The sequence below is a fragment of the Vombatus ursinus genome, unplaced genomic scaffold (genome assembly GCF_900497805.2).
Source record: "Vombatus ursinus unplaced genomic scaffold, bare-nosed wombat genome assembly UNPS02014818.1, whole genome shotgun sequence".
Lineage (NCBI taxonomy): Eukaryota > Metazoa > Chordata > Mammalia > Diprotodontia > Vombatidae > Vombatus > Vombatus ursinus.
Genome location: NW_020954596.1, coordinates 9,691,260 through 9,706,488, shown reverse-complemented (window position 1 = coordinate 9,706,488; position 15,229 = coordinate 9,691,260). Strand labels below are relative to the sequence as shown.

General features: G+C 39.1%; 1 protein-coding gene across 1 annotated transcript in view; it reads left to right on the top strand.

The window, feature by feature from the left end:
* The window catches only part of NOP14 (NOP14 nucleolar protein), a 59,524-nt gene that overhangs the window by 36,135 nt on the left and 8,160 nt on the right, over positions 1 to 15,229 (top strand). The window contains exons 10-15 of the mRNA XM_027836501.1: positions 2,230 to 2,315; positions 3,050 to 3,185; positions 6,559 to 6,660; positions 7,316 to 7,469; positions 12,803 to 12,962; positions 14,414 to 14,561. Of these exons, the coding sequence (XP_027692302.1) occupies positions 2,230 to 2,315; positions 3,050 to 3,185; positions 6,559 to 6,660; positions 7,316 to 7,469; positions 12,803 to 12,962; positions 14,414 to 14,561 (786 nt within the window). The remainder of the gene's footprint in view (positions 1 to 2,229; positions 2,316 to 3,049; positions 3,186 to 6,558; positions 6,661 to 7,315; positions 7,470 to 12,802; positions 12,963 to 14,413; positions 14,562 to 15,229) is intronic.

Below are 15,229 nucleotides of genomic sequence, written 5' to 3'. Positions count from 1 at the left end.
TCAGCCATGCTGATCTAACCAGCTCATGAACTTCAGAATTTCACTTAAAATTAACTCAGAATGATAGAGATCAATGGATTTGGAGTTAGAGGACCTTGGTTCAAGTACTTGGTTCTATAACTTATTAACCTAGGTGACCTTGGGTAAGTCACTTAACTTTGTTGGGCCTCAGTTTCCTTTTTTGCTAAATGATGTGGTCCCTTTGAATTCTAATCTACAATTCTATGAACTGGGACCTATACAGATTGAACCCATCACTTGGTCCTCACTGTCACCACTTTGACTCTGCTGGACTTAGATTCTAATGAGAGCTAGGTTCAGTTCTCAACTCCATGCCCGAGGCAAATCACTCAGCCTCTTAGCCTTGGGTTTTTTTTTTTTTTTGTTTGTTTGTTTGTTTTCTCTTGTCAAATGGAGATAATCATACCTGTTGTCCCTACATCTCAGGGTTGTCATGAGGTTCAAGTCCTCACATTATAAATGTTAAACCACCATGTAAATGTCTCATTTTGTTATTATTATGTCATAGTCCATGTTCTACTCTAACCCCTCATGGCAACCAACTATAAAATGTGCATTCATTGTGTGTAGGACACGGAGCTAAATGCTGCAGGCAATGTACAGGTACAGTTCCTGCCCTTGAATTAATTACAGTACAGTGGGGATAAGAAAAGTACAAGAACACTTATAAAAGACAGAGTATGGTTAGTGACACCAGATACATACAAATAAGAGACATGGTGGTTCAGAAGAAAAAAAGGAAATCACCTCCATTTTGGGGCTGGGGAGAATTGGGTTAGGCAGCATCTGAGGTGGGCCTTAAAGGAAGAGCAGGGTTTTGGCAGGCATTGTACAGGGAAAGAACCTTTCCAGTGGATGGATAGCATGAGCAAAGACAGAGAGATAGGAAAGTATGGGACTTGTTAGAGAGACAGATGTAGTCCAGCGTTTTGTTTTTTTTTCCAAACTGCTTTCACATTAGTTTTGTCATTTATGTCTTCAGTGACTGCTCTGTGAATTAGCACAGGTGGTATCATCATTATCTCCATCCTGTAGAGGAGAAAACTGAAGATGACACCTTGCCCAGCATTAAAATGCTCATTCCATGACAGAATCCAGACTGAAATAGATGTCATCAAAGATGTGACTTACCAAAAAGAGTTTTCACTTTAGTGATCAGCAGCATCTAAGGCCAGACAAGAAAAATCCTCCAGCAGCAAAAACCTAAAGCAGCCAGTTATGACTTATGGACAAGTCTCCCTCAATCTCCTTCTGCAGATTCCTATAGCACTTGGTCTGTACCACAAAAATTAATACTTATGCATGCTGTCTTGCATCGTTCAAAATTGTTTTATTTCTGTTGGTCTTATCTTCTTAGATTATTAGTTTCTGAAGGGTAGAGCCTTTGTCTAATGTTCATTCTTTATATCTGTGTATCTGTATTTCTGTTATCTTGCCTACCAGGAGCTGACCTAGTGTGAGGCCAGGGTGCTTGATTAATACTTGGTGACCGTTTTGTTGTTTAAGCCTTGCTTTCAGTACCGTCTGTTGAGTAGGCTGAAGGGGAGAATTCGATCAAAGCAGTAGAAAGTGTCCCAGGCAGGGCCCCAGGCTGCCAGAGCTGTATCTCTGCTACCAGTTAGCTCTGCAACCTTGAGCAAGCCCTTCCCCTCTCTGACCTCATCTGTCAGCTCTGTAAAATGGGGTGGTTAGACTAGATGACATCTGTCTCTAGGATACTGATTATATTCTGTGGTGTGGTGATGGTAAGGGAAGAGTAAAGAAGAGAAAGGGGAAAGAGAGCAACAGAGATGCAATGGGGAGGAGGGAAGAGAAGGTATTGTTGACAGGCGACGGTCTAGTCTGGCTTTTCTTCCCATCCTTGGTGGTCCTCAGTTCTTTTACTACACATTCCATCCTGCCTGCAACTCTTCTTATATTCCCTCTTCCATTATTTTAATACATTCCAGCAACTACTCCCAGGAGGGAGGAAACATGGGATGTATGACATTGGTCAGGTCACTTTCCCTCTGAGGATTTTGATTTCCCTAAATATACTGCTGTTAGTTTAATCAGTGAGCCTTGAAATTGCAAATGATCTAGTCCCTTGATGTCTCTCCACATATTTTTAGGTAGAAATCCTGGGTACTGATAGTATTTAAACTGGATGAGAATTATTTTCCTTTTAATACTAATCAATATATCATTTTCTTGTTGATGTCCTTACAGAAATTGTTTGGCTTCCTCTTGGAGTACATTGGGGATTTGGCTGCTAAGGCTCCACCAGATCTGAAAACTATTGACAAGTTAGTTGTGTAAGTAAAACATGGTATTACATTGATTAAGGTAGACTCTGAGAATTTTTGTCATCTTTAGAACCATCAAAAATGCATCCAGGATATTATAAAAGGACTACGGCAGGCATGGCCCTCTAGGTTCTCCAAGTGCAGCCCTTTGACTGAATCCAAACTTCATACAACAGATCACTTTAATAAAAAGATTTGTTCTGTAAAACTTGAACTCAGTCAAAAGGCCACACCCAAGGACCTAGAAGACCACATGTGGCCTCAAGACCACAGGTTTCCCACTCCTGGACTAGGGGTTTGTGTGGCCATAGAGGTAACAGGCTGTCTGTGCCCCTTAAATATTTAAAGTCTGTTAGACCAAGAAAAGGACCTTAGGGAGCATCCGATCCAACCTTTTTATTTTATAAAGGAAGAAGCCACTGCCCAGAGAGGGAAAATAATTTGCCCACAAGTCATATAGTGAAATTAGTGGCCAAGTCTAAACTAGAACACAGGTCTACTAGGCGAAGCTATGGTCTTGATCACTCAGAAACCTAGCAGAATATGAAATAAGTGATTTTGGCCAAGATCTTCCAGTTCTAACTATTAACAAGAGTCCAGTGTTGAATCCAGTCGATGAGAACTTGCAGGTAGCTTTATGTTGGTGTCGCAATGAGGTGGTTTTTTGGTTGGGTTATTTTTTTTCCTCTCTTGGTTTTACTATCTGGTGTAGTTGAATGATGACTTGTGTTTCTGGTTAACAGGCAGTTGTACAGTCTTTGCCAGATGTTTCCTGAATTTGCAAGCAGCTCTGTTAAATTTGTCCTCAGAGACGTTGTGCATGAGATGGAAGAAATGATTGAAATCAAAGGCCGTGCAGCATTTCCGGGATTGGATGTGGTAAGTAACATGTTCTGTTGAGTACAAATTGGTTACTTTTTCCATAATGTACAACAGCTTAGACATTAAGTTCTATTTTACATTTCACAAAAAGGCTTATTATTAGAATGCAATACAGCATCACTTCTAAGGTTTGTGTAGTCCCCAGGGCTTCATGAATAATCTGAAAAAATGGAGTAGAATAAGACCTGGGAGACTTTTTCATGTACAAACAATTAACTAAAATGTTTTTAATAAAAAAGAAGCTTCAATTTGATTCAAAATCAGCAGGACCTTCTTTTAATTTTGATGCCAAATAAAATTAAAACAACTCATTATGATAATGATCACTTAATTCTGTAGCACCATCAGGGAGTTCTCCATACTAGTGGAATCCAAGACCCTGACCAAAATAAAGGTTTGTCAAGTGCTTTCCTCCAGCAGCTGTGGGGGATCTGGCCATCATCATGGCCACGTCTTCCACCAGGCCTATTCTCTGACCCAAGCCAGCTTAGGATATTCTCCTCCAAGGTCACCGCCACACTCTGACAGGGCATCAGAGTAGGGTAATAAGTAGGAGGAGAAGTTAGGCAGCATGCATTAATATCCCCATGTTACTAAGGAGGTTTAGAGAGACTTGTTACTTAGTGTTGTTGATGCCTGCACTCAAAACTCCCAAATTGTCTCACTCCAAGTTGTGTTTTTCCTTTGAGACCACCTTATCTCCCTTAAGCCCAAATTAACTTATTTTTACTAATGTCAAAAACATTTATTGGTCTCTTTTTCTCAATAATAGCACTATCAGGAATATCTGAACCACTGTTAATGACTATCCTCTTGATATAGTTGTGTACAGTGTACCTTAGACTTTCACATAGCTTTTATGGATAAAAAGCCCTTGTGTTTAATGGCCACTCTAATGCATATTCGTACTAGCTTATTCCCTGACAAGTTGGAGGGGGATAACACATACTTTTGTTAGGTAGGTCAGACCAGTTAGCAATTATTGATCATGTTGATCACTTCCTATACTGTTACGAGGTCATTCTAATCCTGTGGTTCCCTACTTTCTTGGGGGTTGAAGCCTTATCTTTGACATAATTTTACAGTACCCCTATCCTGCCCCTCAATATTTCAGTATGTTGTACAGCATGTATTTATTTTGTAAGTTAAATAAAATATAAATTATGGTGGAGTTTTGTTTTATTTTTTTTAAGGATTTCATGATATTTCTTGGAGTACTACAAAGCCAAGGTCAGAATTAGGTTTTACAGTTTGTTTGTACTTGAAACCAAATAACCGTGTGTGTGTGTGTGTGTGTGTGTGTGTGTGTATAAATTGTCTTAGGAAAACAGCATACTAGAATATCATAAATATTAAAATCATCACGTACCCTAAGCCCCACTAATCTTGAGGAGAATAAACTAGATTTATTTAAAATTAAGCCATTGTCCAAGCATTTGGTTATAGAATCACAGAATATAAGGACTTTAGAAGTCACCTAGTTGGATTTTCCTTCTTTTTATAGAGGAGGTAACTTGACAAGAACTTGCCCTAGGTCATCCATCTAAGAAGTAGCTTGGCAGGATGTAGCCCCTGTCAGGATGTAGCCCAGTTCCAGGCCTTGTTCCATGAGGCCATTCTGCTCAGGGAAGACCAAACACTAGAGGTACTTAGTGAATAGAGACTTACTAAAAACATGTAGAGAGCCAGAAGAAGAATGTTAAGGTTACAATAGGAGTGGAGGCATTTTTATTCCTTTTAGGAGTCTGAGCCTGTTTATCAGGCTCTTTAAGTATCTGATTTACTAATCACAAGCCTGTGAAGATGCTATCTGTGCTCCTCAAGAACCGGTTATTTGGGATAAATTGTTAAGCCTAGCCTTTACTAAAAGGTGACAATGATCAATAACAATTCTCCTTACCTCAATCCTAAGTAAAGGTGGAAATCATCCTACTTCCAGATTCTTTTTAAAAGTATATACAAAAGTATATACAAAAAATGTGTTAGAAGAAAAGGAGGGGAGTGGAAATGTCCTTCTGCAGATCTAGCCCCTAGGTAGAGAGAATTAAAGAATTGGAGAACTGGAAGGTAATTCAGTGGTCAGGTAGTCCAGCTGTTACCCACGTAATGCCCATATAATCCTACCTACATCCTCACCAGAATGTGACTATCCAGCTGGCCCTGAACACTTCCAGGGCAGGGATGACACAACCCCCAGTTGTTAAGAAGTTTTTCCATAGCTTGAGCCAGTATCAGTTTCCCTATAATGTTATCTTTTGATCCTAGTTCTGTTCTTTTAGGCTAAACAGAGCAAGTCTAATTTGGGGTATTCAGGAGTACCTTTTGACTGCTCTCGTAACTGTGTAATATAATATGCAATTCTGGAATTTTAAAAAATGTGATCTATAGGCCATGGCAATGTCATTGCAAGAGATGGAAAAGGGGAAGTGCCTAGTAGTCTACAAGAGACCTCAGTGTGTCAGCAGCAGCATCCATCAGCTAGGACATGCCATCCTGGCCACCAGGTTGTTGCTGCTCTTATCAGAAATATATTCTCTGCCGTATTAAAGCAGGGAAAAAAGAGACTTCTCTTTCCATTGAATGTTGTTAGTATCTCTAACAATGCTAATGATAGGTAGACTGTCCCTGGAAAAGACAAAAAGAATTTTTAAGTAGTCTACCAACATCTCTGCTAAACTTATCAGATTTCTGTAGCCCTTTCCTTTCAACAGCCCTGTGAGGGAGGCAGCAGAGGTATTATTAGCAGGGGCGTCTAGGTGGCGCAGTGGATAGAGCACTGGCCTTGGAGTCAGGAGGACCTGAGTTCCAGTCCGGCCTCAGACACATAACACTAGCTGCGTGACCCTGGGCAAGTCACTTAACCCCATTGCCTCATAAAAAAACAAACAAAAAAAAATGGAAGTATTATTAGCCTCATTTTAAGGAGGAGGAAACTAAAGCTCAGTTTTGTGACTCCAAGTCCATTTAATCCAATGGAACAGTTAACTAGTCCTATGTCAGCTTTGGCCCTTCCGGTTTTACACCCCACCCCCACATAAGAATTAGTCAGTAATTTCCTTGGTTATGAATCTTCCAGATTAATAGTTGCATCTTTTAAAATAATTGGCCATCTGGAAGGGGCCAGGAGGGGTGGGGGTAAAGGCAAAGGAACACTTAGTAACTGGACCCCTATGTTTTTGTGAGTTAACAAATAGTGTATCTAAATGTATTATAAAACCTTTGGAGGAATTCACACTAGACCTATAGGTGTATGTTAGCCAGCTTTGTGCGTTTTTTCTATATATTCATAATCAGCATTTCCAATTCTGAGTCCTTTTTAAAAACTATTCTGCTACTTTTCTAATCTTTTGTTAATAATAAACTTTTTCAGCTCATTTATTTGAAAATTACTGGAATATTATTTCCAACTTCGGACTTCTGGCATCCAGTAGTAACTCCTGCACTGGTGTGTATGAGTCAGATCCTCACTAAGGTATGTCACGAAATGTTTAACTTTTATCTAGGACTTTTGCCATATATCATTTTTTTAAAAAGGCAGCCCAAGCTGGTCAAAGCATCATAGTTCATATTCTGATAAACAAGGCTTTACTGCCCAGTCCTCATCACCATTAACTGTTAAGAATCCTGCCTGCCTGCTATGGGCGGTCACCTGTAAGAGGAGATAGCCTTTGAAAACCTGAAGAGACCACAGCCATTATATTAGGTCATGTAACTGACATCAGGATAATAAATGCTTTCAGGCTCAGTTCTTGAAACTCTGTATTCCAAACAGTGCTGTGACGCAAGTTAGAAAAGATAAATTTAGCAGCTGGAGATTAAAGGCCAGGACAAAGGGTAATCTTCAAAAAGAGTCATTTCAAGTTGGTAATAACTGGGTTATCTTGGTTTTTTTGCTTCCCTCTGTTGGCTTTAGTAGTTAAAACAAGTCTTATGTTTTTCATTGTAAACTTAAGTACTCTAATGGCAGTTAATGTGTACTGAGGATCTGAAGGTATAAATTGAAGGTGTAATTTTACAAAGGTGGTTCATAAATGACCTGTACACTGAGTATATAAGTTAATCAAACTGCTGACAGTTTCTAGATCTAAAATAGTGACTCAAACCTTTTTAATATACTCTTTTATTAGTGTCCTGTCACCTCGCTCCAAGACGTTGTTAAAGGACTGTTTGTGTGCTGCTTATTCCTGGAATATGTATCTCTGTCCCAGAGGTTTGTACCTGAACTTATTAACTTCCTTGCTGGGGTGCTTCACATAGCAACTCCCAACAAAGGTACTTCAGGTAAGTTTCTTTGAGGCAATAAGTAAAATTCTGAATCCTCATTAGGTTAAAAACTAAAGTTATTATTTTGAAATTTCTAGGTTGGCATTTCAGTTTTCTTTTCTAAATTATACTTTGATTTTATACAATTTCTGCAGCCATCACAACAAGTGAGAGTGTCTTATTTCTAATAAAGGGACTCAGAGGTTCTTTCCAGTGTCAACATAGTGGGCTTCCATTTCCCCAGGTGAAACTTGGACCATTCCCCCATTCTCATTTTCCCGTTTTATTAAAATGTTTTGGAAAGAACACTAGATGTGAAGTCAAGAACCATGGGTTTTGTAGCTGGCTTTACCTAGCTGTGTGTTTTAGAGCACATCTCTTTTCTCCCTGGCTTCAGTTATTTTATCTGTAAAATAATGAGATTAGACTAGATGAACTAAATTAGTTCCTTTTTAGAACTAAAAAAAACTTTTTTAAAGATTTTAATATATTTTTATAAGCATTTATTCTCTCCCCACACACTTCAGTTGAACAATGAAAAAGAAAAAGAAAACCCTCATAACAAATATGCATGGTCCAGCAGAACAAATTTCCACGTTGTCAGTGTCCAAAAATATATGTCTCATTCTGCATTTTAAGTCCTTCTCCTCTCTGACAGGAGGTGGTTGGCATGTTTCATCTTCATTACAGTGACCAGAGTTCTAAAATCTTTTAGAATTGTTTTTCTTTTTAATGTTGTGACTGTATAGATTGTTTTTCTACTTCTGTTCACTTTACTCTGCATCAGTTCGCAGAAATCTCCCCAGTTTCCTCTGAAATTATACATTTCATTATTTTACAATAATATTGTATTACATTCATATACTATAATATATTTAGCCATTCCCCAGTAGGTAGAGCGCCCCCTAAGTTTCTAGTTCTTTGCCACCACAAAAAGTTGCCTACAAAAATGTTTGTTTATATCTGAGGTGGGGAGTCTGTGGCCTCAAGGCCACATGTGGCCTTGTAGGTCCTCAAGTTCGACCCTTTGACCAAATCCAAACTTCCCAGAACAGGTCCCCTTAATAAAAGGATTTGTTCTTTAAAACTTGGACTCAGAAGGCCACACCCACGGACCTAGAAGGCCACATGTGGCTTTGAGGCCATTGGTTCCCCACCCCTGGTTTATATGGGTCATTTTCCTCTTTCTTTGATATCTTTGGGGTATAGACATAGTCATGGTATAGCTGAGTCAAAGAGTATGAATAGTTTTGTAATTTTGGGCCTTAATCCCTAATTGCTTTCCAAGAATGACTGCACCAATTAACAGCTCTAGAAACAGTGCATTAGGTGCCTGTTTTTCCACAGCCTGACCAATATTAGTCATTTTCCTCTTTGTTCATCTTTGCCATCTTTGATGGGTGGGAGGTAGAACCTCAGAATTGCTTTAATTTGCCACCTACCTGTCTCAAAAGACATGAACAGGCAATTATCAAATGAAGAAATCCAAGCTATCAACAACATGAAAAAAAAAATTCCAAATCTCTAATAATTGTAGAAATGCAAATTAAAGCGTCTCTCATGAGTCATGAAGTCAGGAAGACCCATGTTCAAATCTGGTTTCAGGTACTTACTAGCTTTGTGACCCTGGGCAAGTCACTTAACCTCTGTTTGTCTCAGTTTCTTCAACTATAAAATGGCGATAGTAATAGTACCTAACTTGCAGGGTTTTTGTGGGATTGAATGAGATAGTATTTGGAAAGTGCTTAGCACATTGCCTGTCACATAGTAGGTACAATGCTTATTTCCTTCCTTCTGCAATTTATTTAATAGGGGAATGGCTCTTAGTCTTATACATTTGAACTGGCTGTATAGATACATTATCTTGAAAATGAAACTTTTTGGAGAAACTTGCTGCAAAGAGTTTTCCCAGTTAACGGTTTCCCTTCTAATTTTAACTCATTAGATTTGTTTGTGTAAAAACTTTTCAATTTTATATAATCAGAATTGTCTATTTTACCTTCTGTGATCTTCTTTCACTTCTTTGGTCATGAACTCTTCCCCTCTCATAGATCTGAAAGGAAATTTCTTCCTTGCTTCTCTCATTTGCTTGTGACATCACTTTTTATGTCCACATCACATATTCGTTTGGCATTCAGTGTGAGATGTTGGTCTATACCTAAGTTCTGCCAAACTTCTTTGCAGTTTTTGGCAAATACCCTCTAGCTGAGGTCTTTGTGTTTATTGAATACTCTTACCATGCATGTTCTTTGCTTCTGTATATTGTGTACCTAATCTGTTCCACTAGTTGAACTATTTTTAAAACAGCACCAATTTATCTTAATGATTACTACTTTGTAGTATAGTTGGAGATCTGGTACTGTTAGGCCACCTGCCATTCCACTTTTTTTTCATTATTACACTTGAGATTCTTATCCTTTTGGTCCTTAACATGAATTTCTTTATTATTTTTCTAGCTTTATAAAAAAAATCCTTTGGTAGCTGGGTATGGCACTGAATAAATAAATTAATTTAGATACTATTGTAATTTTCATTATATTGACTTAACCAGCCCATGATGGTTCTCCTTTTATTTAGTTCTGTCTTTATTTTTGCAAATAGTGTTTTATAATTTGATTCATATAGTTCTTGGATGTATCTTGGTAGATATACTCCCAAATATTTTATAGCTTCTATCCTTATTTGGAAGGGAGTTTTTCTTTCTAGCTCTTCCTGTTGGAATTTGTAAGTAATATTCATGAATGCCTATCATTTGCAGAGATTTATTTTATTTTATATCTTGAAACTACTGAAGTTATTAATTTTTTTAGTTAACTCTTTAGGATCTTCTAAGCAAATCATCTCATCCATCTGCAAAAAGGGATAATTTTGTTTCCTCTTTTCCAGTGATTAGTTCCATCAATTTCTTTTTCTTCTATAGCTAGAATTTCTTTGATGAGATTTTCATTTTTTTCCATAATTTGTATTTTGACCCACCAGTTCTTCATAATTTTGCTTGATAGTAATTTCATCTACTTTCCCCTCCTTTCTTGACTAGGGTAGTGCCCCTCCCCTTCATTTCTACCTTCTGCTAAGATCATCTAAACAGAATAAAACCAGCCACAGGATCTCTCATTTTTTCTTTTGTCTAGGACCCTTAAAAATATTTCAGTTTTGAGAAGACTGAAAAGTTTTTTAGTATCCTATAAGTATGTAAACAATTCATCGTATTCTTTTTGAATTGAACAAATGTGTGTATATCTTTCTGTGTGTCTCTTGGCTCTCAGTTCTGTCTTTTTCATGAGGAATGCTTGGAAATCCTCTATTTAATTAAAAGTCCATTTTTTCCCCCTGTAAGATTCTGTTTGGTTTTACCAGACACATGATACTTGGCTCTACATTTATCTTTTGTAATATCAGCTTCCGAATTCTCCTTCCTGTATAATAGCGATTATCAAAACTGATGTGATCCTGACCATGGTTCCTTGGCACTTGAACTCTTTAGTTTTGGCTACTTGTAGTATTTTTTTTTTAACTTTCTGTTTTCATTTTGCCTTCCAGTTCTAAGAGTTCTGGGCAGTTTTTATTTATAATTTCTTAAAATATGATATCCTGGCATTTTTTGGTCATGATTTTCAAATAATCCAAATTCTTAGATTTTTCTCTCCTTGACCTGTTTTCTAGGCTAGTTTTTTTTTTAAATAATTCTTGCATTTCTGTATATACTTTTTCTTTTAACATTCAGTCCTTTTTTATAGTTAAATGTTCAGTTCATTGTTCAATCAGTTCAGAGAATTCAGTTCTTGGATAAGGTTTCTAACAGTCTGTTCTGAGATGGCAATTCTCTTTGACATTAGCTTAGCTAATGTCATCTTTAGCTGTTCGGTTTTCAGTCTCTTGTTTCATCTCTTACAGGTACTCTTGTAAGCATTACATCCAGTACACTTTTTATTTTTCTCTTCAAGGCTTTACTTGGGCTTGTGGAGTTGCTTTCTTCCTCGGCCCCTATGCACCTCTCAGTCCAAGGAATTTACTCATAGTATTTAGTGTTTTCCTTGGCTTGCTTATCTCAGCCACCTCAGTGTCTAGATTGGGGGTGGGACAGGGGAGAAAGGAACCTGTGCTCGGGTCTTAAGTTAGGAACTGTTTGGCTTCGTCTCCTTCTGTGATTCGGTGCAAGGTTGCCTGAATGCTGAATTGGTCTGGGATTGCCTGGATGTCTCCAAGACCTTTTTCTCCTATTGTTGTGGAAACTCCCAGGATATCTCCACACTGGCCTCTTTTCAGGTCCCTTCTGTTATTGCCATGGGGCTTGCACTCAGGACTGTACCCCTTCCTGAATTCCACAAGGCTCTTTTCTCCCTTTCTCTTCCTTCGGGGTTCAACTCTTGCCATGGATTCTGGGACTACCCCCAGGCTGATCTCTGCCTCTCATTGCTCTTCTCATGTCTCTGAGCTTGGGACCATCCTTTTCTGGGCTACAGGAAAAGACCATTCTCCAAATGCTTTGGGATTGCTTTGTACTGCACTTGCCACCTACCCTGGCTTGTCCACTTATGGATTTTTGCAGGATTCCAGCTGTCTTCTGTATACCTCAGCTAGGTTGGGGGAGTCTTCATATCATTCTCATTTCTTTTTTAACTGGGGTACTTTAAAGCTTTATTGAGTTGTTGGGGCTCCTCTAGTTCTACCATTTTCCCTGCTAATCTGTTTTTAGTACACTCCTCACAAAAACTCAGTGAAATAGATAATATTATTATGTGTCTTACAGATGAGGCTACAATACTGAAGTTCAGAGCTTAAATCACATAGCTCAGAATCATCTGCCTGCTTTTGAACCTGTTGTCTTCTGACTTAATCAAATTGTTTCTCAAAAGAGCAGTTGTACTGAATGGTCTCTAAGATCCCTTCTCTAAATACTGTGAATCATGTGGCTGAGTCCAGGCCATTCCCATTATCTCACATTGCTTGCCTCTGTTTTATCCAGTGCAAAGAAACAAGGCAAGAGGCTAGGAGAGTCAGATACTCTATTCTAGTAACAGCTCTTAATCCCCCTATTCTTTCAGCCTCCCAACAGCTATCCCAGTAGCCCCTCTCTTGTGTGTGCCCATGTGCCCTCAGCCTGTAGACCTTTTGTTTCTGAAAAACATTGTAGGGTTGGAGTCTCTGGTGCATCTGGTGTTTTTATTTCACGAGGACTTCGTCTTTCCAGAGGGGCTGCGTGATCCCTCATGACCCCTAGTTGTGTTCCTTTGAAATTACCATGTGTCCTATACTTAGAACTTAGGGTTCAGACTCTTTGGTTTGACCTTTTATATCCAGTGATGTTCACACAGTTCTTCTTTGTGTCACTGTTTCACCTTGATACTTAGGTTATACCCTGGTGCATCCTTTCAAACCTCTAGGAAGGAATTCAGAATTGCTCTTTGTTTCTGATAAGGAAGATATGGACACTTGGCCCAAGAAGGGCCTCCCCCTGAGTAAAGTGAACGGCCTAAAGGACAGCAGTAAAACAGAAACAAATCACATCAGGTATGTGGAACAGTCTGAAAACACTTTGTGGACTTGGAAAGGGGAGGGAGATGCAGGGAACTAGCTGCAAAGCCAAGGCTAGAGTTGTGAGCTGGAGTCAATATCTCTGTTTTGTTCAAAATTTTCTAGATAGTGATAACACTTCCTATTTTGAAAGCACTTTGTATTCACAAAGTACTGTCTTTACAACAATGCTCTGGGGGAAGTAGTTCACTTCAAGTCAGTAAACATTAATTAAGCACCTACCTAGTGCCAGGCACTGTGCTAGGGCTGGGGATACAAATAAGACCCCCCCCCCCCAAAAAAAGGCAGTCCCTGCCCTCAAGGAGTTTGCAGTCTAATGGGGAAGATAGCACGCAAAAGGAAGCTGAAAAGCTCGGAATGAAAACTAAGCAGAGCTTCTGATGGAAAAGGAAGGTAACTCAAGTATTACTTTTTCCATTTTACAGATTAGGAAACTGAGGCCCAGAAAAGTTAAGTGATTTGCCCCTCGTCATATAGCTAATGAGTGGTGGTGCACATCCCTTGGGCTCTCCAACTACAAGTCCAGGGCATTGTCCCCCTTCCTCAGGTTCCTGTGGTGCTCGGGGTATCTGGCTCCCTCTTCACCTCTTGTAGTGCAGACGTTTATTTGGCTCTAACTCCTAGCATGATTTGGGACCCCAGGCTTAGCCTCAAAGATAACCAGCTATGAGCAAATATTGGCTTGACTGAAAATGGACATGTGCCCACAGGACCTTAATACAGTGTCTCTTCCAGCCTGCTGCCCTCAAAGGCATCACTGAGTGTGGGAAAAGCCAGCAGATATATCAGCAGAGGCTGTTGGCAAGGTTGCTGTGATGAACCTTGTTGATTTTAACTAATTTGCCATAATGGCCCTGCTGCTAATCCACACACACACACAGACACACACACACACTCTCTCTCTGTCTTTCTATCTTTCTCTCTCTCTCTCTCTCTCTCTCTCTCTCCCTCTCTCTGTGATATTTTAAACCCTTCCTAAGTTTCTCAGGAATGGTATCACTTATTTCTCCAAAAAAAGAGACTTCCTCCCTAAGATACTTGGTTTAGACCTGAAGCACATCTATTTGACTATGAAGTGAAACTAGTTACATTTTTCAGGTTGTGTTTTCCCGAATCTTTTCCTTCTTAATCAGGAGCGTATGTATAATTTTCCAGATGCTGTCTATTCTTAACTTCTAGGCATGCCTGCGTAGTAGTGCATGTCTCAGTATTGATTCCATCTGTTTGATAGGCTGCTGCTGATTCCATGTAAAAGGCATAGAAATTTTAATATGACTCACTAGAATTAGCTGGGCTTTCTTTAGTTATAACGACTATTTTCGAGATTGTCACTAAAGTTCATTTCTCACTTGTGTCACCAATTTCTCTAAGATAGTTAAACTAAGTTTGTCAAAATTGTTAAACCTGAATGTATGATTCTCTTGCAGATTATCATGTGTATCTGTATGTTTAAATCTGATTAAACGGTGTTTAGCTATGTACAGTACACTACCATCTCTTCCTGAAATAATGAAGCCTATCAAAGTCCTCCTTACAGAGCACATTCCAGAGTGTGGCCATCCCAGAGAGCTGCAAGTGAGTGCAATCCTAGGATCATAGAACTGAAAGGCTCCTCAGAGGTTCTCTAGTCCAACTCTTTCTCTTTACAGAGGAGGAAACTGAGGCTCATAGAGGTTAAATTACTTGCCCAAAAGTCACACAGTAAGTATTGGAGGTGGGATTTGGACCTGGGTCGTCTGTCTCAAGAGCTGATGCTCTTTCCCCTGTACCACTCACTTGTGTTCCCTAGGGGCTTAGCTCAGGGGTAGGAAACCTGCTGCCTCAAGGCCACGTGTGGCCTTCTAGATCCTTGGGTGAGGCGTTTTGACTGAGTGTACAAGTTTTACAGAACAAATCCTTTTATTAAGGGGATTTGTTCAGTGAAGTTTGGACGCAGTCAAAGGGCCACCCTTGAGGACCTCGAGGTCATAGGTTCCCATGGCTTAGATGGTTACACTGGGGTTCATCTGGGAAGTAGGAACAAGTGGATTTTTCAGTCGCAGAATCACAGAATGTGAGTGTTGCAACCATCCACGATGACCCGTAGGTTATAACATCTGTTTTTCTTTGATTGAATTCTTCTGGAAGGTATAAAAATGCATGACAAAATAGTAGTGAGCTTGAGTTTATCTTCCTGGAAGTTCTTTATATCATTGTTTAATTATAGATTTTGCTCAGATGAATTTTTTAAAAACTTATTTATT